General features: G+C 47.2%; 1 protein-coding gene across 3 annotated transcripts; it reads left to right on the forward strand.

Moving 5' to 3' along the window:
* On the forward strand, positions 1-26229 carry LOC144174106 (glycoprotein 3-alpha-L-fucosyltransferase A-like). Of its 3 annotated transcripts, none has more exons than XM_077702562.1 (8): positions 1-1962; positions 6959-7197; positions 8038-8267; positions 9850-9894; positions 16364-16649; positions 20485-20668; positions 22270-22424; positions 24319-26229. In XM_077702562.1, the coding sequence occupies exons 2-8, from the start codon at positions 6986-6988 to the stop codon at positions 24668-24670; spliced, it is 1464 nt and encodes a 487-aa protein (XP_077558688.1). In that variant the 5' UTR covers positions 1-1962; positions 6959-6985; the 3' UTR covers positions 24671-26229. The 3 variants fall into 3 exon arrangements, with proteins under 3 accessions (XP_077558688.1, XP_077558689.1, XP_077558687.1); XM_077702563.1 differs by lacking the exon at positions 1-1962 and adding an exon at positions 5568-6730; XM_077702561.1 differs by lacking the exon at positions 1-1962 and having other exon boundaries at positions 5568-7197.
* The last annotated feature ends 328 nt before the right edge of the window (positions 26230-26557 follow it).

The following is a 26557-nucleotide window of genomic DNA, read 5'->3' on the forward strand; positions in this document are numbered from 1 at the left end:
ATTCTCGTCATTCGTCGACCCAACCCTCCGCTCCTACTTTTCATATTAAGTCCACGACGATTCCTGTTGCTGCCTGCCTGGTAGCCATGTGCCCACAGCGTAGCCGATGTCAAACGCGTTTTCTCTTCCCTTAGCAAGCTTATGTGCGTGTATAACATGCTGCGAGCGATAAAATGCATCACCACTAGAAAGTAGCTGTAGTCCCACTGATGTAACAAGTTGTCCATTCCTTGAAACTAGGTTTTAAGGTGCCCTTGTCTGGTCAGCAACCTTGTTCAGTGTGTTCATGCAGCATTGCTTTATCTAGTTCTGCTAGGCTTTCCACAGGATTGTGTGTGAAAGGTGACTGTTGTGAAGCAAGTCAAAATATAAGAAGTATCAAAGCGCAGCACAAGATGAGGGACAGACACGCAGAGCGGCTGCTCAGCACGAGGACGCGGGTTCGATTCCCGGCTGTGGCGGCCGCTTTTCTGATGGAGGTGAAAAGCAAAAACGCCCATGTGTGCAAGATTTCGGCGCACGTTAAAGATCCCCAGGTGGTCAAAATTAATCCGGAGCCCTCCACTACGGCACACCTCATCGCCTGCGTTGCGTTGGCACGTTAAACCCTACAATCAGTCGAACACACAGACCGCTCAGAATATAAGCATGGTTATTTTGTTATGATGGATGGGATAACCTACTAAAGTTGCACTGTTACCAAGTAGGATTGATGTGACTTTTTTTGTGGGGCAAAATTTCTTTGCCAGGCAGTGGGGGTGTGGCTCATCTTCAAGTGGAGTAGTTGGTCCTACCCACGGAGTGGTCCTACCAAAGCTGAACAGGTGGTTTAGAATGAAAAGGGGAAAAAAGCTGTGCTTGTAGCTTGGCAGAGTTACTTTTATACTACTATGTACTCTATGTAACTTGGTACCGGCAATGAACAGAATCGCTGTTTTAACGTGAAATGTTAATGGGCTGCTCATTCAGCACTCCCGTAACGACGGCAGCGTCAGCGATACTCTGCAGGGCCACGGAAGCGGTAGGTTGAGGTAACGGGTGCGCGTTGCTGCGGACGCCGTGGTTGCTAGGGCTCGCTCGCTGCACGCTGGGGGTGAGCACGTAATTCGAAATATCATAAATTGGCGTGGCGCTGCTCATGAAGTGACGGGCTATGTTACGTTCAACCTCCCTCCCTCCCTCCGTGTTATTTGCCGACGGTAAAGCTAAAGAAAACACGACTGGCACATTCCCTTTCCTAATTTTGGCATCTAAAACATCGGTCCACCATGCATCGGTCACACCCTGATTAGGTGCAGAGCTTCTTGCCCAATCCTCTGCGCGGGTGTGTGCCGTGTTCTGAGGCAACCAACTTGCGTATGAAAGACTTCATCACTGCGCGGTTGAAGCAAAAGCACAGGCCCACACGTACATCGTACAGTGTACGCGCTCGCATGTAGACATTTCTCAGTCTGTAATAATTTTGCTATGCGATTTCACTCACGCCCCACATTTCGAAAGTGCAAGTGTTGGGTACAGCTAGAGCATTCATGTAGGTAGAGCCGGCTACCGCGCTCGTTAATTAGTTTTGGGGAGCAGTATACGAGCAAGTGGCGAAGGCGGCACGGAAGAGAGCGCTTGCAAATTGACTCTCGGTCAGGCCGACAAGCTTTTTTCACCAACCCCTTTATCCTCCCCCTCGCCACAACTTCCCCTTTCCATCGCGCTGCTTTGACGGCAAGTTCTTAGCCGGCTGCTTAGATGCAAGCTGTTACGAACAGCTCTGTTTTACGCCTCGTTAGCACACATTCATGGCGCCAGTTTCGCGCGTGGCGACAGCTGTTTTACGCGTTTTCTATAGCTCAAAAAGAAAAAAAAAGAACAAGAGCGAGAGAAAGAAGGGGGGGCTCAGCACGCTTGGGGCAGTGAGGCTGGCTGACTTGATGTGCTTCGCGGGTTTCTGACCACTGCCGAGCCGAATGAGTAAGTACGCGTGTATTGTTGCGCCATGGTTAACGAACAGGGCATGATGGGAAGAGCAGGATTTTTTTTTTTTCGCTTGCTGTATACACCCGCATTCGCATATTACACGCACGGTTCCGCAATAACTAGAATACGAGCTTTCGTTTCCGGAAAACAAATGATACAGACGTGCGAAACCTGCGGCGAAAATGTCGTTTTTCCGGGATCAGTAATGGTGACGTGACATAGTATTTTGAGAAACGTAATTATACACCAATCATTCAAATACGCAAGATACCGATACTTGTCCAAGTAAAAAAGAAAAAGAAAGTTGCACAAACGGGGGCAAAAACGACCCCTTTAAAGCTCTGACAATTTGACTCGATGAAAGGATTCCTGCATGTTCCTTAATTAGTGTGAAGTAATTAATATTATATATGAATTCGGAACCAACTGAATGTGTGCTGTAACATCCGAAATTTATAGTTCGTTCAGAAGTGGAGTATGGTTTAGGAATCTGTGTTTCGTGTGTGTTCGTGACATAGTCGTGCCCGTCGCTCGCTGTCATCTACAAAAAAAAAAGCAAGCAGTACAAAAATGGCCGCGTATCTGTCTGCTTCGCTGCTCGTCGAGCGGCGATTGTCTCCTGCCAGCCCGGCCGTGTTAAACCCTTTCCTCTTTCTCCACAATTTTCACGCGTTCGCACCGCCCGTTGGGACCTTTTATTTCCATAGTTCCTGGCACAACTCTAAAATCCCCACTCTTTTTGGTGTGTGTGTGTGTGTTTATCTCACCTCTCTCCAACGCCATTTTTATCGCGTTTTTCAATTTACCACCGCAAAAACCAATTCTACGTCTATTTTCAGTCGAAAGATGGCTGGCTGTATTTTAGGTACTTCTGTTCTGCCTTAAACATGCCTAATGTTTTTGTTTGCCGAACGAACAATGTACGACGCATGCCAACAGTCGTAGTAGTTGTACTTCTTGATCAAGCGTTATGTAAGCTTTTCGCAAGCAACTGAATTCGAAGTCTTCATGCACGTATCAACAAATTATGTTCAAATGCGGCCTATTCCCTCCGCACGTAACACAGAAATGGGCAAAGCACTCCACCACGCACGCGATGCCCTACTGCAACGCTGACACGAAATCGGATCTCGAACACCTACGTGAGCGTATCCCACACTTCGACAAACGTCGCCCAGAAAGCCTACGGAACACCAATCCAGACACTCTACACCACAAGGCATGCCCTGAATTAGACGAAGCGTTATTACGGGGTCTGGATTAAATAGTCTAGCTTGAGGAAAAGCACTAAGGGCAGCACGTACTTTAGCGGCCGGATTTGGACATTACACGAATCGAGGCTATATGTATCTTGCACGCTAGTTTTCATGTCTAAGCAAAAGCGCGACACATTATCTAAGAAAAAAGCGCGACCTCATCGGTAGGTTCAAAATCGGCGATTGGCTGATCCTGTCGCCAAGAAAATGATAAATATCAGCTGGTTACAATGACTGCCGGAAACGTTCAAAGAGAGAATAAAACTTTATTTAGTTTCCAACTGGAATTACTAGGCATCGCGGCTAAAAGCCCCTGTGCAACTTTCAGAAGAAAAAATATTGAAAACATTCGCGCATGGGACATGAACCTGTCATTTTTTGGTCTGATTGGCTGGGGAGCTTGGATTCTGTTTGTAAGAGTATCTAGACGCTTCCATTACTCTTTTGGGTTGCAACTTGCAAGGGAGTCATTAGAGAGTTTTAGCAGGTCCGTTCCGTCGCGTACATAGCTAGCGTGTTGACCGGGACCCGTCTGGGCACTTGGGCATTTGTCACGATAGGGGGATTAGTTCCGCTGGCCTGCCTTCGCCATGCCCGCGCCTCCTCGCCCTTCCGCGCACGCAGGCGCAGACCGGCCCCGGTAAACCCGGTAACAACGTAACGAACGGAACGGACGGACTGTGAAAACTCTCTATTGATCTAACAGGTACTGGTAGTACGCAACCTTCGATGACGCAAAGGTTTTGCGCAACCTGGTCTCTCAGAGGTTTATACCAAAGTAAATCTTAAGGCGTTCTGTTAAAAAAAACTAATTCATTTCCACGTAGACCGGTTGGTAGACCGAAAAGCTCTAATAAGATCTCTGGACGGACGGCACGTGCGTGAAACCAGGCTTCCATTGTGTCAAAGCGGTTCCATTGTGTAAAAATCGCGAAAAAACGGTTCTAGATAATAGATAAGACAGTACACACATAGATCGTGAAGAAGGAGTACAAAGTTTACCTTTATCTCATAAACCACTTATCGGTACACATTTAGATCGTTCGTATACAGATAGTCGCATGGGTTCGTACGTTCTGCGTTTGCGATTTGGGTCTTTGGAGGTCTGACGCATTTTTTTAAGATGAAGTTTATTACAAAAAAGGAGTACAAACATATTAGTATGCAGACGAAGGTCCCAGAGTCAATTGACTGAAAGGGGACCCTCGATTATAAATACAGCAAACGATTTGCGCCAAAGCAGCAAATTGGCGAAATAGCTGAAAAAATGAATATGCAGTATAAAAAACACAAGAAATAAGCATTTTACGTACATACACTCAGAAACATAGCTCTAATTGTAGGTATCTAATATAAAAAGTGGTACATGACACAAAGGAAGCAAAGGCACATGGGAACAGAATAAAACAAAACAAGATCCTAATTACAGCAAAACAAATCCTCTAAGGTTTTTTTTTTCAAAGCAAGCAAAGGATGGGGATGATTTGACAGTTGTAGGCAAATTATTCCAAAATTTAACAGCTGCGAAACAGCCTCAATACCGAGGTGGATGGCACCCTAACCGAGGTTCCTTTACAAACCCTGGTTGCCCAGTTTGCCACCGCAGTGACGCGATCGCCGACCTTCACTACTTGCTGTGGTCGTGCCTCGCCTTGACGCCGACGAGACTGCGGCACCTTGCGGCGACGGGCCTCCGCGTAGACGACGCCTCCGCATACGCCGCATGGATTCATGGGCGCCATCATCGTTCACTCCTTGACTTCATCCGCGAAGCGAACATTTTCATTTTCATGTAATCACCATCAACTCATACCCTCGTATATATGCCCTGTGGCAGTAACGATCGATTGGACGCACTTTCAGCGAAGGTTGGGCTTCTTTAGGAAGTGATGGCGAATTTTAGAGGAAAGTGCACGAGAAAACGAGCTTCTAGCCGCCGAAGTTGTCCGCAACTTCTCGTCTCAATTCCAAACCTCTATTTTGTGAAGTTTCTCCTGCACATAACTTTTTCGTGGATGTGTAACACTACTGACATTCATCATCATCATCAACCTACTTAGGTCCACTGCAGGACGAAGGTCTCTCCCATTGACCACTGCCTAGGCTTTAATCCACTGCGTGCCCGGACCAGATCAGGCATTCCATTATATATCATCTGTTGCCGTTCTGTCCTGCCCGCACGCCCTCCCTGAGGCGGGTTTGTATTTTTCTTCAACCACCCACACAAGAGGTTCCGCCTCATTACTGACTCGCACGTCGCTCTCCGGAAACTGAATGGGATCTTCACGTTCATTAACTCCACGGCAACCAACAGTCTCAACACAGTACGCAAAAGGATACGCAAAAGGAGACCTGGGTACGTTTCTGGAGCAGGGGGCAACCACACGGAGCACAAGGCTGTCCGGGAGCGCCCACTAAATCACTCCATGACTATCGACACCGTTCCAGCACTATCTGACCAACCGAATGCAACTCAACCACACAACAGAAATATACTGAACAAGATCGAGGGAAGACCCCATGGCACGCACAGATTGACCTGGACCCCCCGCCACGAGGGATTGGCGGGGAACGAAGCGGCTAACAGCACTGCCCGAGAATTGACGAACCGGGCGCTTTTGACGTACCGCCGCTTTTCACCCCACTTCCCAACGGCTATGGGGAAAGACTGGAAGCACTCGGGGCAGCCAGGGCACTCTACCCGCCTCCTCACAAAAAGCTAAGCGCAATGGAAGCCACCTCCTGGAGACCGATTCAAACGAATACTTATCCAAACCTCCACAGGTGTAGATAGCCTCATTTACCCCAAAAATACCGACCACAATGTCCAACCTGCAGCAGCACTCCCACACTATACCACATCACATGGAAGTGCAACAGCAATTGGCGTGAAGACACAACACCAGAGAAAAAACTTGAGCTATGGGAGGCAGCCCTGGCCAGCTCGAGCCTTGAAGACCAGCTCCATCTTGTCAACCTGGCCCGGAAGAAGGCCAGACTCAGTGGAGTCCTGGACTAGGGACCCCACCCATCAACGCCACCAAAAGTCTTGTTTTCCAATAAAAGTTTGTTCCTCCTCCTCCTCGATCATTGGGACCATCGGGTGTATTAGGGATAACCACCAGCTATTAGAACAGATCACGGATTTCGCTTTAACAGATGGTATCAATAAGATTGTTTAATGGCTGACCGACGACTCTTTTCCAGCAATAAATGAACACCAGTGGGTTTCCTCAAAGTCATTCAGTCATTCAAACCTTGCTTATTGGTCTATCCCAGGCTGATTGCGTATGTACTTTTCTACGATGAGCATCATCATCATCATCGCTCGTTCCAGCGCGCGCTCGAACGGCTTCATTTTGTTCTTCACACCCCAATTGTACGTATTCTCCGCGCCTCCCCCTGCCTCACCTCGTGGTTTAAGGAAACGAACCGGCCAATTAACCTGCTTCTGAACGGCACTTCACAGCTAGACAAAGCACACCTCGACGGCGTCTCGTGACAGCGTAAGTGTCCCCTCACTTTTTTTTTTTTGTTTGGGCTTTAAGAACACACGCGGGGTGGACAGAGAAATGAAACGTTCTGCCAACGCTTATTAGCAGCCAACAGACTGTCGGTGCATGTCTCTAATGCAAATTTAATTACCCAAGCGCGTACATTTCATTCGCTAGTATCATGCAAAAACGCCGCTAAACGGCGTGCCAAATTTTGAATTGTCTGCTCGCATGCGAAAGGGAGCGAAGGCCACGTTGAACGGCATCATGGTGACGCTGCTGGGCCGAGGGACGCGGTCCGTGCGGGCCCTGCACCGCTACATCGTGGTCGTGGTCGCGGCCAGTTGCGCCACGCTGCTCGCCTTCCAGGTGAAGCTGGCGGTCGATGAGCGCACGCGGCTGCCCCCGTGGAAGCAGCCAGGAGGACGCGAGAGCAGGGCCGAAAGGCACCAGAGGATAATGGAACGCCAGATCTTCAGGTTGGTGCTGCATACAGCGGGACGAAGCTGAGGCACTGCCATTGCAGTGCTTCCACAGTCCACGAAAAGCTATGTACGGGGGAAACCCCGTAGAGCGACATCCAAATAGAATGAGGAACTGGGACGAGTTGTCGACAGCTTTGACTAGTCAAGTAAAGCGCTTTTTAGACGTTGAGAGAGAGAGAGAGAGAGAGAGAGAGAGAGAGAGTAAATATTTTATTCGTCGAGCAGAGAGAAGAAAAGACTCCCAGCCCTTTCAGGAGAAAACAACCCACCGGATGAAATAAACTGACAACTGCCGTCTTTACTTGTGGACAGTACGTGCAAGTTGAAGTTAAAGATGGGGCTTGAGGCACGTTACAGTTTATGGCACCGCAACACCGACTCAACGTCAAAATCGTATCACGTAAGAACAAAGATGTCACTCAGCTTTCTCGACTCTGGGCAAGCAATGAATCAAGCATGCTAACCAGCAATCAAGCACGAAGGCAGACAGGTGACAGGGAGATTCCGGCAGGCTGATGATGAAAACTTTTATTGAGTAGAGTGGATGGTGTTACGGCCGCTCGCCGGTGGGAGGATAGGAATCCTTGCGCTCAAGCCGACAGGCGCGCCCCGGCTGGCAACCAGGCTTCTCTGGTCGTCAATGTTCGGGCTGATCAGCAGGCTGGTCAGCAGGACAGAAACGGAAGTCCTGGAGGTATCCGGTGGAGTCAAGTTTTAGGCGTCTGAGCCGGTGCAAACAGTGAAGTGGGCGATGAACAGGTATAGGGAACGTGCACACATGCGTGATGCTAGGAAACAACCTGCCGCATGGCTGCGGCGCACCTTCGCATGCAGGGACAACGAGGAGGCCGACCACCGGCACGACGAACTCCCTGTTGTTGCAGGCCCGGCGAGCGGCAAGCTGCCGTGGTTCTTCTCCAACGGCACAGAGTGGCCACGGCCGTCCAGCAGACTCTCCAGGCTGCCCAACTTGTGGCCGGACCCGCAGGCGCGCCACGACGACCGCATTGTGGCGCAACTCATGTACCTGCCTCCCGGGTACAAGGGCCAACTCAAGAGCACTAGTGAGTCATAGCCATTGACACCATTTAATTGTTCGCCCGAAGCTCGAGGATCTTGAACAGTAGAATGAGTTTGTGCTGTAGAACACAGTGGTGGTGGCGGTGATTATTAAGAAAGCAGGGAAGAGAAAAAAAACTGGGGATATTGTTGAACTCAACGGGGAGTTCACCCTCATACAACACAGTCCAGGGAAGGGAAGGGGGGTTTCAAAGGATCGGACGAGAGAAAGAGACGGAAGGAGGAGGTGAGTGGGGGACAGTTTATGTCGTGTTCTCGTCCAGGGCTCGACGGCTCACAAACGATGCACTAGTCCTGTCACAACCAGGAAGTTGAGGAGGTGCTAGAAGGCTTCCCGTCGGAAGGCGTCCGGTCCTGTTGGGAACAGGAAGTCTTCCAGCTAGTGGCTTGGTGCACCGAGTCGACAGCCCCCGCCCCCCCCCCCCCCCCTTTCCCTTTCAGCAGTTACACAAACGATGCGAGGAGAGACGAAAACTGAATATGGCCCTGTTAGTTACAGCGTTATTACTCCAGACGGGGAGCTAGAACTGTTGGTAGCGCTCACGACTGCTTCGGAGGAGAATGAAATGACGTTCAAGTGAAATGGAGAAAGGGCCGGCGTATTGGTCATCGTCGTGTTAGGTGCACTGTTCTTTGGTAACGCCATCACAACAGTGAAGCACGCCCAATTTCCCCTTCATTTTCGTGGCGAAAAGCTTCGGTTACACACAATGTGTTGCAGGTGGAAGCATGGTACGTTTTCTTTTCCCTCGGGAAATCACACATCGTCCGATTTATTGCGATTCCTTGTTTGCTTCACTGATTGATTGATCGAGTCATTGACTGACCGTAGCGCACCCTCCTTGCCGTTTGCCGTGCCTCTTTAAACTACAGATGAATCGTCACGTACTTGGAGAAGGCACAAAGCCAAGTGACTAAAGCATAGGCGACGGCTACGGGGTGGGGGTGGGGGGAGTTCGAGAGTGTCAGAAGAGGAGGGTGTCAATCTAATGTCGCACACCAGGACCTTACTCAACTTCCTGGTCGTGACAGGACTAGTGCAGCGTTTGTAGCCGTCGAGCCATGGACTTGACAAACGCGACATAGACTGTCCCCCACCCTCCTCCCGCCCTCCTCTTTCTTCCCTATCTTCCTATTCTTTAAAAACCCACTTCCCTTCCCTGGACTGGGTTGTATGAGGGTGAACTCCCCGTTGGGTTCAAATATCCCCAGTTCTTTACTCTTCCCTTTCTGAAACCACCACCCCCACCACCACCACCAGGATCGCCTTAAAACCTGTTCCAATGGTTTTTCGCAAGGACTGTGCGCTGTCGGGGAGTTAACTTGAAAGAGGAGCGTTTCAAACTCGGCTGTGATGCAATAAAACAAGAACAAAGCATTAAGACGCCGCAGACAAGATCTCCAAGTGTTGTGCCGAGCAGTTGAAGCGTAATGTCGTAGCAATGTCTTAGCTACGTCGCAGCATCGTCGTATTGCATAATCGGATCAGATAACGCCGTTTTTCGCCTTATTCCGCATAGCAAGTGGCAAGTGATGAACTCAGTGGTTATTATTTTTATTTTACAGACACTACTTACACACCGGACAAAAGCATTGCCAATGTTTCGAAAGGTAAGTTCACGTGGTCACTGGCGATAATTGGCTTCGTCCGCATTACGAATGTTTGGAAAGGTACGTCGATGCAGTTAGTGCGCAAATTTTGTAGTGTGAGCTACACTGACCGAGGTTGAGCAGTTTCGCGTGGCTCCTGGCGAGCCGTGCTGCGCATGCGCGAGGAGCAGTGACGTTTCACGGCGTACAGCTGGCGCGACTGGATTGGATTAAATTCGATTGGCTTGAAAATCGTTTTAGCAGTAGTAAGCATGATAATCAGCTAATCCTAGACAACCAGGAAACCTAAGAATAACCAGCTGAACCTTAGCTCACGCTACGTATATCCTGGCATAGCCGAGCTAAGCCACTGCTAATTTATCATCCGGTACTAGTTCTTTCATCATTTGTTTTGTAACTACGTGACCACGCATAGTATCCCATATTGTATCATGTCACACCTTCAGCGGTGAGACGGATATGTCCTGCGGCGTTTTGTAGTTTGGTGCAAAAGAAATAACAGGAATGAGGTGTTTCAACCGCCTACCCAGCTAGGTCAGATCTGCGCGGCATACTTGCAAGAGGCCGCCGTCTCCGTGGCATTACCTAATAATGTGCACACAAGTGAAATGATTCTAAAGCATCGTGCTTTGCAGCAAATATGCTTAATTCAAGTGGGCCACATCCTTTGGGAAATATGCGCAACCTCGGAATATTGTTTTTAACAGCACTGCCCCTAAAATATTCCGAGTTTGGTCAGTTGGTGCATGGTCTTTCTTTAGGAATATACGCATGCATTATGCCAACACAATGCAAAAGTAAATAAAATAGGAAGTACACATTTTGACAAATACAATAATTATTTTTAATCTAACATTCGTTAAGTACTACGCACCGTCACGAATCAGCTGTGATGTGCTGCCTCGTGTTTCCCGAAATACGACGGTCCGTTTGTGGGGCGGAACAGCAATCAAGTAAAGGAAAGTTTGACATCCACCTAAATGCAGCCATACGGCTACAAAGGAAAGCTATACAGCTTTCTCAGAAACTTCGCAGTTGAAGAAAAATTCGTCCTGGTCCAGGATTCGAACCCGGGACAGCTGCTTAACCGGAGCAGACGCTCTACCAACTGAGCTAACCAGGAGGCTAGTCGTTAGTAGCGCGAAAGCGAATTGATCAACAACTCGAAGTGAAGGACAGGTGTTAATCGACCAGATTTTAGGGGAAATCCCCAAGGTGGAGTAAGTTTCTGTAAAGGAAAGTTTGACATCCACCTAAATGCAACCATACGGCTACAGAGGAACGCTATACAGCTTTCTCAGAAACTTCGCAGTTGAAGAAAAATTCGTCCTGGTCCAGGACGAATTTTCCTTTACAGAAACTTACTCCACCTTGGGGATTTCCCCTAAAATCTGGTCGATTAGCAATCAAGTGTAAGGTACCTGTATGTGCTCCCTAAAGTACCTCCTAAGAGAAAATGGTAGCTGGTCCCAGCTGGTTAATGGTTAAGTTCCCAGCTGGGCCCAGGTGGTCTTAGCTGGTCCCAGCTGGAACCAGCTGCTCCCAGCTGGGAATTTAACCATAAACCAGCTGGGACCAGTTACATTTTCTCCTGGGCTGTATGTGCTCCGCTAAGGGAACTATATACGGGAACTCTAATTAAGTGGTTGTTAAAAAAAAAAAGCGGGTAGCTTTTTTCTATACTCGGTTACAACTCAAGAACGGCACCACCTCATGTAGTGTATCACTCCGCCAAAGCGCCGGACCCGTGACGTCAGCGCGCGCGTTTTGAAAGGGGTTTGCTATGAATGCGTGATATCGTCTGCCTTGTCTCACGCAGTTTGTTTGTTGTCACTGGAGTCGTTTATAAGCATATTAAGTCCAAAAAAATCACGGGAACGGCTCACGCCATGTTCAAAATATTCCCAGTAACGCCCTACTTGCGCCGCGCGGAGAAACATCCGGCTAGTGTGATAAGGCACAGCGGCAACTTCTGGAATAACAGATAAGGTGATAGAAACCAAACAAATACCAGAGGACTGGTTAGAAAGTAGGATGAATTTAATATATAAAGGCAGAGGAGACAAAGCCAGTATTGATTCATACAGACCACTAGACCACTCACAGTAACGTCAGTGGTGTATAGATTCGTAATGCAGGCGATAAAATCAGAAATTCAAGCATGGATGGAAGAAAATGAAATACTTGGGGAACTGCAGAATGGATTTAGACAAGACAGGCGACTGGATGACAATCTGTTCGTGATAACGCAATGCATTGAAATTGCGAAAACACAGAAGAGACCACTATGGATTACGTTCTTGGACATTAAAGGGGCATATGACAACGTAAACAGAGAACGGCTGTGGAGAATGCTGAAACTCCAGGGATTAGATGACGAGTTAGTACAGTTCCTTATAGCAATCTATAAAGACAATAGAGTGCACCTTACTTGGGAAGGACAGAAATGCGCCCAGCAGGTCAACATCCATCGGGGACTGAAACAGGGATGCCCTTTGAGCCCAATACTGTTCATGCTTTACATGGCAGGGTTAGAAAAGAAACTGGAAGAAAGTCTAGTAGGGTTTAGCCTAACCCATATGCTGCAAGGCGAAGTGGTACAACAGCATATTCCGGGAATGTTATACGCAGACGACATTGTTCTTTTAGCTGATAACCAAACCGATATGCAGCGGCTAATAAATATTTGCGGCCAGGAAGCCACTGACCTCGGATTAAATTTCAGTGCAGAAAAATCAGGAATAATGGTTTTCAATGACGCTACCACCGACGTAGTGTCTATCCAGCAAGGCGAATTACCTAGAGTGAAGGAATATAAATATTTGGGAGTGTGGATAAACGAAGGGGATAACTACTTAAGTACTCACGAGGAGCAACTTAAGGTTAAGGGAAAGCGAAACGCAGCTATAATGAAGCATAGAGCTCTGTGGGGGTATAACAAATATGAAGTAGTAAGAGGAATGTGGAAAGGAGTAATGGTTCCGGGTCTCACGTTTGCGAATGCTGTACTCTGCTTAAAATCAGACGTTCTATCAGGCCTTGAAGTAAACCAGAGAACGGTAGGACGTTTGGCCTTAGGCGCGCATGGAAAAACAACTAACGAAACAGTTCAGGGAGATATGGGCTGGGCGTCGTTTGAAGTTAGAGAAGCTCAGAGCAAAATATGCTTTGAGATGAGGTTGAGGGCAATGGATCAACGAAGGTGGGCAGCTAAGGTATTTAGGTACCTATACTTGAAAAGCGTGGACACGCAGTGTTTAAGAAGGACTAGAAGGCTAACGATGAAATACGGAAAGAACAGTGGGGAATCCAAAACAGCCAAGGTAACCAAAAAAGAGGCAAGGCAGATTGAAACGAATAAATGGAGAGAAAAAATGGAAGCTAAAACGTCGTTAGAGATGTACAGGGCTGAGAAGATGAACATCAGAAAGGAAAATTTCTACGATAATTCCCAGGGCAGTGCTTTGCTTTTTGAGGCTAGAGCAGGTTGCCTGCGAACTAAGAGTTTTGTGGGGAAGTATTCACAAAATGATGGGGTATGCGCGGTCTGCGGAAAAGAAACAGAAACTATGCGGCACATCGTGTTAGAATGTGAGGGTATCCATCCAAATCTACATGAAGGGAATATTGGGCTTTCAGAAGCCCTAGGATTTAAGGGTATCACAGAGGAAGTTAACTTCAAGGCTGTCGAGGGGACGAAAAGAAGATTAGAATGCTGGTGGACGAAAAGCAGAGAGGGGAATATTGCCTAAGACAGTTACCACCTGTAACAGGAAAAAAAAAGTATTTTGTGCCTAATAAGTTTTTTGTGCCTGCCCTAAGCAGCGCTAGTATTGAACCAAAAGTGTAAAACATAGGTATATTAGTCCTTTTTGGTCAGATGACATGTCATCACCCCGATACAAAGGAGAAACCAATAGAAATCATCATCATCATCATCATCATGGTGCCGAGCCGGAGGCCTCAGCCCATGGAGGAAAGAAAAGGTCCTTCAGCCGCTGCCCGGGAAATCAGGCTTTACCCCGGGCCAAGCGCTGGTCAGCCCGCATTCCAACCACTCTGGGCAGTGGGATCCGGATGGTCAGGGCATTCTCATACAAAGTGATGGATGGTACTGGGCGTGTGGAATTTCGGGCAGTCGTACGGGTATGTCGTAATTGAGGACGGTGTTCCGTGCGTTTGAATCTGGCGCCATAGGTGGAGAGGGTGAGAAGGACAGAGTAGCTTTTGGCGGTAGCGGTACAGCTGGCGGAGCTAGGACGTCTGTGTGTCCAGACAACAAGAGAACAAATGAAGAATTGGCGCAGCTTGCAGTATTGGTGCAAGGCTGGAGAAACAGCCGAGCTGCGCGCGCCCCTCTCCCTTCGTCGGAGACCCGGCTGTTGCGCGTACCCCTTCACTTCCCCCTTGGGCCTGATAAGGTGTCGGCACCCCACGCCAGACAGTTTCGGGCCCTTTTCTCTCCCTCTTGCCCCCTCCCGTAAAACCTCATCGCATCGCATCGCGTACCTCGCATGGATTTCCGAACTGGTCGCTGAAAGTTCTCCTGTCCGCAGCCTCTCACTCTCCCAAAGTGGACCGCGTTAGCATGCGCTTCGCGAACTCGGCGTCTGTAGCGCGCCCCACTCCAGGCGTGAATGACGTGACGTGTCCAGGGCTTCAATCAACCCGAGCTCGACACATGGGGCCCACAGGACATCACCCAGGCCGACCTCCCGATATTCATCGGTGGGCGCACGGCCCACTTTACAAGAAACTGTTGGAATTCATTTCCGAAACTGGACTCTATAGTTTTCTGTAGTGCGCCCGCCTCACGTTGTGTGTCTTTCTTTCTTTCCTTTTTTTTTTGCTTTCCTTCTTTGTTGTTCCCCTGTCCTGTTTTGTCTATTGTTTTCCTGTTACCTATGCCCTGTGGCGAAATGGCGCAAAAAAAAAAAAAAAAACACGCGAGAGATCACGCCACGAACGCTGAGCAGAGTGTTCTCGAAGGTCGAGCTGGCTGACGCCGGTCGCTCCTCATGAGACGCATTCTCACGTGCGCTCGATCGAAGCAAGGCTTTTATAATCTCGTCGAGCGGTTTCGCCGTCGCGGTATTTTCGACCTTCATTTGACCGCAGCTGCGCCGTACCGTTGGCAATGTATCACGTGACCTGCCAGGCCGAACTCCGCCGACGGCCGCGTTCGCCCAATAATAATAATAATAAAAACGCCCGCATTCGCCACTGCCATCTTGAAACATACGCTCTCCGCAGCCGGTTCGGGCCTGATCACGCGACTCGCCGCGTGCATGCGAGCTTGGCCATGAATGAGAGCGAGGCCGGGCCGTGTCTCTGAGCGTTGCACGGAAGCCTAGGCTTTAAATCGGCGTCGCCGGCAAGCGGCGTCTAACGATTCCGCGGATATCGCCTGGCGAGCCGTTCGGCTCGGAAAACGCCGGAAGTAGTACCACAACCGCAAACGAAGCCAGGAAGCAAGGCTTTGGAAGAATAGTATAATAATTACAGCTAAATCAGAGGTTAACAAGGTGTGACCATGACTTAATCAGGCTAAGCCAAGCTTTCGCTTTGCGTATCCAGGGTTAGCTGGGCTAAGCCGCAGCCATTTTTTTTCTGGTAACACTATACGGCAGGGCTAAAAGGTTAAACAGTTCTGCTGTTAAAAATGTGCCTGGATATGTAGTGACAAGTGTTGACAAAAAATTTCAGGTGGAGGTGACCAGCATCATTGGTTTGGCATAGGGGTCAGAGGTCATGCACACACATCTGAAGCGACGACAAAACGTAAAACTGGGCAACTTTGTATGGAAGTCGCCTGGAATAATCTGAAACACAGTACGAGAACGACAAAATGCAGACGAAAGGGAGAAGTGTTATAATATTTAAGAAAAACATGTGCACGCACATGCACACACACTCACTCTTGCACTCTCTCTCTCTGCAGGGATCAGTAATGCGCAAGTGCCAAAGCATAAGAACAACCACATTCAGGAACCAGGAACCTTTTGCCTTTTCGATAACACCCGTATAGAGTTAAACCTGTGTTAGTATTTGAGAATGTGCTGCGCCGAGCTTTGCATTATGACTGCCTCTTTGGATGTTCTCCCAACATCGTCATAACTTATGATGGAGTAGGACTAGCGAAACCTGCCCCTTTCATTACTCGGGGATGGTAGCATTGTTTCCCTTCGAGCAAAGATTGAGTTTTGTTCTTTGGACCACCTTTCAGCTGAAGCTAATTTGCATTTTGCCTTTGTGGTATTTATACCTGAGTGCAAAGTTTATGTGTAGTGAGGGCTAACTGCGTTAACATTTAATTAAAAAGTATCACTGAAGGCTGACAGTTGTAACCAAAATGAGACACTGAAGTGTCCTCATGCCAACAGCTATGCACCAATGGGAATGGGCTGTATATAAACCACTATGGCCTTCCACCCACTGAGCCCCAACAAACATGTGGATGCATATGCAGATGCGGACCTGAAGACAATAGTGCTTCAGGGCAGCTGGTATGACTTCTTTAGTGGCCGCACCCTGTTCCTGCGGGACCGCTGCCCTGTGGACAAGTGCCGCGTGTATCAGGACTCGGGTAGCATCAACATTGCCGACGCTGTAATCTTCAAGGATTCCTTCAACAACAGGATCGGCTTGACGGCTAAGCCCAAAGGACAAGTGTGGATCCTGTACCTGCTCGAGAACCCGCAACACACGCTCGTTGCGGATGACAATAACAACATCGACTGGACTGCCACCTATCGGTATAGACGCATTCATTACGTTTGCACTACTGGCATGCACTTCATGCATCACGGGCACACCTAAGCTTTCTCGTATGATTTCAGAATGCATGAGCATCACTTCTCAAGTTTCTTGGGGGTATTTGGTCGTCCATATCTCTGGGTGGGCATATACGTTGGTGTAGCTGCCAATGGGAACCGGTGAGTGAGCTATGATCATCCTCTGATGGCTGCTGCCATCGTCATTGGCCAGTCCCCTATGGGTACGTGAGAATTGTTGGCTGGTACGCTGATGTCGCAGACAAATGGGAATTGGTGAATCAGCTGCGAACTTGTGATGGCTGCTGGCAAATTCTTCTCAGCGATTGTGTTGTGGCCCAGCGTTAACACCAGTTTACCTTGATATTGGGCCTAACAGCACTCAAGATTACATCAAACTTATTGCACGTCAACCTGCGGCTACCATTTTGACGCGAGGCCTTAAAGCATAAAATTAGGAGTAACGCCAGGCATTACATGTCTAGGCCGCTGCATACATCGTTTGTAGCGACATAACGCATCGGGCCAATGGGAGTTTTGATCACAGGTTTCTGGCTACACATAGCTATTAAAAATTTTGATGATGTGTTCTGGCAGTGGGAATCTCAGACTGTTTTTTTGCCAACTGAACTAAGTAATGTGTGAGTGATGCCCACACATTAAAAGTACTATAGTCATATTGCAACACCATTTGTGTTGCTAAATTCTCGTGATATAAAAGGTGTGAGGGTTTGCGGGAGGGTTTGCGGGAGGGTTTGCGGGAGGGTTTGTACCCCCAAACCCCCACTTGGCTACATCCTGGTGAACAATGAAGGCTTTAAAAAACCGACAGGCTCCATAGCACTCCTATCATGTGTTGCGTTTCAATACCTCATGTTCAAACTGTCTACCTTAAGCCAGCTTGTGTCATCTAGTGATTCGCCAACGAAGCAGCACCCAAACACGTGCACAGCTCCATGTCTTTGTACTCCAGGTTGAGACTAGAGGCACAGGCCTTTTCTTTGTGTTGTACGCCTCAAGTACGTTGCTCCCCAGTAAAAACAAGAAAAAAATCCAACATTTGCCCACACTATTTGCAGCATTTCATCTTAATAAAAACAAATTACGACACAACTACATTGTGTTAGATAACGACAATACCAGCGATTATGAAACTTTATTTTTTGTTCCCCATGTAGAGAAACTTTTGCCTATGAGGTACTGGCAAATTGTTTAATGCGCCGACTTTACTCAGGCAATGAGGTGCACCATAGTGGAGGGCTTTGGATTAATTTTGACCACCTGGGGATCTTTAACGTGCTCCGAAATCTCAAACACACAGGCGCTTTTGCTTTTCGCCTCCATCAGAAAAGCGTGTACTGGTAAAAAGCACATTACCGGGAGAAAGAATCAGCCAAGAAACCACATTACTGTATGGCAAATTAAAATACATCAATTGAGCTAATTACTTGCAGATAGCTGTTGGGTCATCAGAAGCTTGATCCCTTCTCAATTCTGCCAGGGGCATACTGTTATCTCACTCTTGTTGGAAGCCACATGGCAGGCACTCGCTTGCAATAGATATATAAGGTGGGTTCAAAACTACGCAGTGAACTTCTCTAATTTCGCTTTCAACAGTAAGCAGGAGGCTAGAACACAGCAGGTCGAGAAAGATTACAGCAACGTCTCCATTACGTCTCCATCTTGATGTTGATTGGCTAACAGGCCATTCACAGACTACTTGTCCAGCATGTCATGATGCTGAAGCGGCAACAACACTGTGGCTATAAACCCTTGATGCTGATTGGCTAAAAGGCCGGCCCACATGCTGTCCTGTGCTACCAACTAACACCGAGTTCCTCATATATGAGCTCTCAGTGCAAATGCTGATGCCTTAGCACTTGCCCAGTGCAAATACTGATCGTAGACAAATAGTATTCTGATGCTAGGAAACTGTGGGAAGAGTACTGGACTCAAATTTGGCCTTGCCCACAACATATCTATGGCTTCGTAATCTTAGAATGGCAGATTTGGCATGTTTACATGGCGTTATTGCTTTAAAAAAGTTAGCATTAACTGCTCAAAATGTTGCAGGTTCCTCCTGCGTAGAATCATTTGTTGAGGGTGCAATAGTGGCGCCGTCTGCTGCAGCTATAGGCATGCACAATGGTCAGCCAGACACAGGAAAAGTTATGATGGGCTATAACCACACAAATTTTAAGGTTGGACCAACGAAAATCATGACCAAGCAGGTGATGAGACCTTTTGAACAGTACATGGCGATATCTTTTACGGTAAGTAATCGGTGCACAATTTTAGTTGCTACGAGTCGCCGACCATTGGAACAATCAGTTCCGAATGCCCACAAGGTTTCTCACCAGAATGAGCTGCACTGTGTGTTAACGGAATGAGTGGTTAATGGAGTGGTCCTTGATAATACAGTCAAAATTCAATTTAATGGGATCCCGATCTTATGAATTTCCCGATCTAAGGAACACATTCGGATTCCCCCGCAGGTGCCCATACAGCTCAATGCTTTTATGAGCTCGGACTTGCGAAACAGATTCAGTGCCACTCCCGATTTAACGAAGTATTTCAATTTCCACAAGCCCTCAGCATGAGCAAGAAGAAAAAAATCCCGCCCAGTTCCTCGAACAGCTTTGTCAGCCTAACGAAGTGGGAGCAGATCTGGGCTTCCCCGACTACCTGAGCGCCGATGCAGACACAGATGCCGACATGGCGGAGGTTTTAAACGATGAAGAAATCGTACAGTTAGTTTCCGGCACACAAGAGGTGTCAGAGGATGCTGACGACCCGGAAACTGCTGAAGCTCATGTGTGCCCGCTCCAGGATAGGTGATGGGCACTACTGACTTGCTTGCGTGCTACGAAAAAGTCTGTCCACGCAACGCTAACGAAGCGCATGCAGGCAAAAATCACAAGCCTTTTTTTGCCAGGAAATAAATTAGTTTCCCCCAGTACCCCCTGCATTTTATTATTAGTTTTGCCGCGGTCTTCTGGCGCATTGCTAAATTATTGGCAGGTGACTGCAGCGGCGGCCGAAATTACAATGTCATGGTAGCTGCCGGGGTGCACTTCCCTTTAGACAGAATTCATGGGATAAAGTGGTTGTAAAATTACACTCCCGATTTTATGAAGTTGATGATTTAACGAAGTTTTTTGTGGTTTCCGGTGACTGTTCGATTGGGTTTTACCTGTAGTAGCATATGTGAAATGCATACCTACATAAACACCGTTAATGCAAAGAGACTGACCGAATTTATATTCTATAAACAGTACCTACAGTTCCTTCTTTTTTTCTTGTCATGCACCGTGAGATTGTAAACTGGGAGAAGTCAATAATTCGGGCAGGGTGGTGTATAGGTGATGGCAAGTGCAAGCAGAAACTTCTCAGATAAGGCAAATGATCGCTGGCCCTTTCACTATGTAGCTTGCATGTGTACGTTGCTAATCAGTAACTTGAAGGTGCTGCGTGACTGTCAAGACACTGTGGCACATGAACCTGCAAAAGGCCTTCAAAAACATAGTGCACCAGCGACATCTTAGTTTGTTTGTGTAGAAGTACAACTTAGTGTCCTAAATAAAAGTTGAGTATGAAGTAAAAAGGTTCATTTTTTTTTAATGCTGTTTTGGTCCCTCTGCACATGAAAAAATGCAGCGCTCGTTCAAATTTAGTTCAGAGTTTTCGTTTATTTCATCTCTTCATGTGAATGCAAGCAACTGCTCAACTGCTGGTAAACCTTTTCTCATTTTAACTTCAATTGGAAGGAACGACGTGTGTACAAGTTAATTTTCTACATATTCTTGTTGTGCAACAGGAAGGACTCGGACATTGTGACACCGTATGAGAAGTTCGTGCTCTTTGACCCACTGGTAAAAAGTATCAAGCGTGACCGTGATTACGCATCGGGCAAGACCAAGATGGTGGCCTGGTTCGTCTCCAACTGCTACACCACCAACAACCGGCTGCAGTACGGCGAAGAACTTCAGAAGCACGTGCAAGTACGCAGAGCTCACCACAATCTTCCTTTTCGTCCGGGCCATATGTGCATATTTGGGAGCTTTTGCTATGGGAAAGGAAAAACAAGACAACGGGTAGGCAAAACATAAATCTCGAAGTCATATTTACAAGTGCACAAGCGAAAATTTTGCCTCTTTGAAACCCAATTTTCTTGTAGTCTACCTGAAAGAGTTGATGACTGATTGATTGTAGGGTTTAATGCGCCGACGGAACACAGGCGATAAGGCGTGCCGTAGTGGAGGGCTCCGGATTATTTGGACCACCAGGGGGGATCTTTAACGTGCGCCAAAATCTTGTACACACGGGCGTTTCCGCTTTTCACCTCCATCAGAAAAGCAAAGTCTACCTGAAAGGACTAGAAGGCGCAAAACACTGTGCCTGAAATATGCACCAGCTTGGTCTAAACGGCCGGCAAAAATCAGCAATAGGGAAACTGAAAATAAGAAAACACGGCGATTAGGGCCAGTTCTCCAGCTGCTTGGCCGTAACTGGGCTGATTGAGATGTCACTTCCGTTACGCGGCTGTTAGCGCGCTATGCAGGCACATGTGGCACTGTCTGTTACAAAGCAATTTTAAACGTTTGTAATTGCTTAACTAGGCATTTCACAGCCATGTTTCAGCTGCTTTGGTAGTATCTACTGCACACTCGGAATAAATTAGCCATTTTTCGGTCCACTTGGCTTCTTTTTGGATCTTAGTCCTCCTTGTATTTAGGATTAAGATGCTTTATCGTTCCCATTTACGAGCTGTATGCACGTAGCCACAACCTGGGTTCTTGAAGTAATGGTGTTGCAGATAGAATGAGGGTGTTTCCTGGCAGCTGACTGCTCTTGGCAGGTCATGGACACTGGAGCCGCGGCCCAGGGGTTAGAAACAAGGTCTCCCTCACTTTGGGTTTTTACAGCGGCACTGACTGGCCACCCTCCCAAAGTGTACAACACATAAACATACACATAAATACAGTAGAAACTGGAAGGGAACATGGCCGCCTTGATAGTTGAAGTGGTAGAGCATTAGACATACCTGAAGGTTGCAGGTCTGGAGAGAGATAAAGAGAATTATCTAAAGTAGTAAATTATCTAAAATAACTTACTGCTTCATAATTACTGGCACGATGCATACACGAAATCATAGGTTGTTCTGAAACATAAGAATTGTGAAACAGTGTATATCAATATATACTATTCGTCACTTAGTGACACTTAACTTGGTAGTAACAGCTTGTGCATTAGCCGATCAGCCCCTTCGCCAAATACATGATCTGAGCTTTATAGGGTAGCAAGGTATAACATTTATGTTCCAAAGCATTTTCGCATATGACTGAGAGCACGTAGCTGTCGGGGAGAAGCCAGGGGGTAAGAAGGTACATTCTCGACAGACAGGTGGACTTACAGCAAACGGATATGTAGGGATTCGAAACACCTGGTGTTATAAACACTACTGAATACAAAATTTATTTGCGCACAGCTAACAATGGCAGTACCAGAGTTCGCATGTCAGGGCTTTCTGCATACTACTTGATTTCCGCTTGGTCGCAAGTAGGATTCGGCTTTGCTTATAGCAGGCGATGGCATCCCGCAGGTCGACATCTACGGCGATTGTGGGACATTGCAATGTTCGCGATACGAAAGCGAGAAGTGCTACCAGATGCTGGAGAGCGACTACATGTTCTACCTGGCCTTCGAGAATGCCAACTGCAGGGACTATATAACCGAGAAATTCTTCAATGCCCTGCGGTATGTACACCCTTGACATAGTCACGAGCATGCATCAGTTGTTGCGATCTTGCTTAATTATACTTTGTGTTCAAGTATGTTGATTGAAATTCAAAAACCTGATAAAGAAGTCTACTGAATTAGTTTTGTTTAACTCAAATTTAGCAGAAAAATGCTCCCCCCCCCCTTTTTTTTTTCCACTGCTAGAGGCATGGGTGGGGGGTAGGTTAGTGCACTAGCACTGCACATGCAATATCTGCACTTACTCTGTGCACACTTTGTAGTGCAGAAAAAACACAGAAATGTCCATAATCATTTTCGTAACATTGATCCTCTCCAATCCTTTCTTCTGGTTGAGAAGTTTGTAGCCTCCGTGCTGACGATCAAGACGGGTTGGAAAAAAAAAGCACACAGAAGATTATGCAAGCTAATTTCAGAATTTTGGAGTGTGCCTTCCAAATGGCAAAAGCTGAGAAGACATTATTCTCCCGTAAAGGTGTATTAAAATCAGATTCATTAATATGACTTGATCAGTAGTGGAATGTGTGGTTGCTGTCCCAGCTCAATATCTCACCCACATGTGTGTGTGAAAGTGCATATCTTCATTCCTGTTCCGGTTTGATTAATACATGCCACTTTTATGCCTGTCACCGTTTGTCTCTTACGAAAACACTACAGCTAGAACATTATTCACCGAAAAAAAAAAAAGCGAAAACATGTTCAACTAATATTCATTATCAAAAACCAAAAATATACATTCAAAATAAAAAAAAAACAATAGAGGTAGGCCAAATTTTTTCAGAATAATAAGTGAAAATGCTGAACACTTATATTGGATGCTGCAATTATTATATGGTATCTGTCCTCTTATGTTTTTTGTGACTAATAAGATGGAATAATGAAAATAATGAGTGAACACATAACTCGTCCCAGCTGTTCCTCATACAGAAAGAGCTCACATCAACCGTATTTCCCGAGACAACTCTGCTCTGGTCTTTCCATCCACCTCTGCCTCCTATGAGAACAGGAATCGCCGCAAGCCTCGAAAACAGCACGAACTTAGACGCACAAAATGACAGAACACACGACCGATTTCGTCTAACTTCCAACGAATTTTCACCATCAACTCGCACAGACTGGAGCCAGCCAGAAGAATGACCCTGCATGGTCTGTTCTAAAGATCACGGCTGTTATCTTACTGCTACGAGGGGTCATCCACTGTGAGAAGCGGGTAATTTCGACAATTGAGACGTGTGAAAATGTATTTCACCATGTACATGTCTGTTTGGCACCGCGCAAATACAGTAAGAGCTCGTTAATTCGAACTCGAGGGGGACCATAAAATTGTTCGAATTAAGCAGAGTTCGAATTACCGGGTGGGCGCCAGAATGAATGGAACTTGCACCACACGGCGCGGGCAGAACACAAAGAAGCCACCTCTGGACTCGTCATCGTGAATTAGGCGCTACTACACGCTTGTGGCGGGCAATCTCGTAAATAATAACGGCATGCGCCGGAGCACTGCACCCTCTGTAGAAGCAAAATAAGCTGGTGCAAATAAGCTCAGTGCCTGCTGTTTTTCTGTTGCGTTGTTTTGCATCTCTAGTAAATTTGGCTTAATTTGGATTTGCAACACATTGTAATCACTCTGGGCCGACTGCTTCTGCGAGGAGCGATAGAAACCAGGGGATCATAGTTCGAATTAACCGTTCTAGGCACCGATGCGTTCAAATCATCGGCAGTTTTCCCCCATTTAAATACTATACAGAGCTGTGCCGGGACAAGGGCGTAAGTTTGAATTAACCGGAAGTTCGAATGGACCGAGTTCAAATTAATAAGCTTTTAGTGTGCCATATTCTACGCGATAGCATCGAAACCACACTGACCTTTGCCCTTGCTCCTCTAACGCGCACAGCCACAACGTTGTCCCGATAGTGATGGGTGCGCCCCGCGAGGACTACCTGGCCGCGGCACCCTACCACTCGTACATCCACGTGGACGACTTTGCGTCCCCCAAGCACCTGGCCGAGTACCTGCTGCTGCTGCGCCAGAACCGGACGCTGTACAACGAGTACTTCCTCTGGAAGGGCACTGGCGAGTTCATCAACACGTACTTCTGGTGCCGGCTGTGCGCCATGCTCCACGCTCCCCCTCCGCCCTCCAACACCAGTCGCCGTGCTCTGGGGGGAGTCTACAATTGGTGGACAAACAACATGTGCAATAACACGCGCGGCAGCAGAAACTCAACGCATCTCGGCCTCGAATGATGGCATCCTCTCCGCCCCTCCACACATCAGGCTCGCATTGTTTTGCACCCTCAGTTCCCTGCACCCCCGTCTTGTTCCTAACAGTGCCCATTTCTCGTATTTGTTCCGACATGTTTGCTCGTCACAAAAGTCTACTTTTCGTTTGCTCCAATTAAGCAATTAGGCTTCACATAATTTGCTTCGTTGCCTTTGTACTGCGCACTGCTTCACAGCTTGAACTGCCCCCATACTTCCCATTGAATTTACCTTACTTTTTTTTTTCTTTGCAAGAGAGTGCTCTTTGGTTAAAGAGTTATTTTTAAAATGTAGATGCGCGGCCATATCGTGCAGGAAGGGGTGAAGAGACTGGCACTGGGTGCTGCCCCACATCCACTGCTGGAGAAACTCGGTGCCTTATATTGACCGCTCCATCTCTTCGCCTGTTTGCCCTGTATAAGATAATGGCGCAGAAGCAGCGTGATTCGGTTTTTGAATGCTCCAAACGTGTACGAACATTTCATAGACATAAAGAGCCATGTGAATATGCGATGCATGTACCCATTGCAATCTGCACTTAGGGGAGCTGCTTATTATTTATAGCAGGGCACACTGCAATGCCCAGCAAACGGTTTCACTCATAGCCCGCATAGAATGGGAATGCGAGGTTTGACAAAGGCAGCTTCGAAACATGCGCCGACTCTTCATGTATAACACCATCACTTTATGAACAAATATACTGTATTAGATTCCAACTCTCTCTGTGTCAATGTTGAGTTCGCCACAGCAGGAAGACAGATCGACTGACAGCGGACAAGAAATGACAGTTTTGAAGTCTGACTGTGTGTGCAGTCACAGCAATAGTGTATACCTTGAAAATGAATGCAGTTTTTGAAGGGGAGAGTTCATAAATTAGCCACCAAATATGGAAATAGTACGTGCAGCAGTGCCACTGATGCGTGTTCACATGATAACCTTTGACTCATGTAAGCAGCACACACCACTGTTTATGCTTTATAAACATAGCTCGAAGTTCTTGCATGCCAGATGTTTCAGTACTGTAACCAGGTGAGAGGGGAAAAAAAAAAATGTGTGGATCCTTTTAAAATGTTTTAAGTGCGATGAGCATTGTAAGCACTAATTGCCTCTTGCATGAGAAGGCGATAAACAACCTTATTCGCAATAAATGAAGGTATTTTTAGGGGAAAAGTTAAACCTTGACTCAGACTTGAGTAAAAGTGGCCTGTGCCTTTTAGTGTCGCATACCTACTAGACATGGGCCTACCACCAAACATCACTGTAATGGAAGTTTTGGAAAGATAAACTTTAAAAGCATCAATGCAAGGCTAAGGGTGACAGCGATGTATGCCTTCACAAGATAGGTGGGCAAGCTTTAACCGAATATTCCGTGAAATAATGCCTTGTCTTGTCTGAACTGTAAAGATGAACCTATCTCCAAACATAGTTTGGTCTCGTGGGTTTTCGTCTGTACTAAAATGATGTTTTAGTTATGGGGATTAGCCTAGAGCACGAAGCAAGAACATGACACGAGCGGAAATTGCGCTTCTTTGGGCGGCCAGATAACTTCACAAGCACTTCGCCAAGGTAAAAGATAGCACCATCTGTCGCGCAAGAAGAAACTGCGTAGCCCACCCGCGATCGGCATTCCACTATACAGCCCTGGAATGAACCGAGGCTGCTATTATTTCTTCCATCAGATGCCACTACCCTCTCCTTCGCCGTCGCAGCTGCGCAGTTTTGTAGTGCCTGTTGGTTTTCATTGTGGCATTATCTAGTCGCTCCCCCATACCAGCGGCAGTGGGCCGTTTCCCCTACTGCATATTCTTGCTTCGTGGCGTACAGCCACTAGTTTAGCGTATGCTCATTCACAACAAGGAATGCAGATAAAGC

This window comes from Haemaphysalis longicornis, unplaced genomic scaffold (assembly GCF_048455015.1).
Source record: "Haemaphysalis longicornis isolate Haplotype H1 unplaced genomic scaffold, Haemaphysalis longicornis Haplotype H1 scaffold_3, whole genome shotgun sequence".
Classification (NCBI taxonomy): domain Eukaryota; kingdom Metazoa; phylum Arthropoda; class Arachnida; order Ixodida; family Ixodidae; genus Haemaphysalis; species Haemaphysalis longicornis.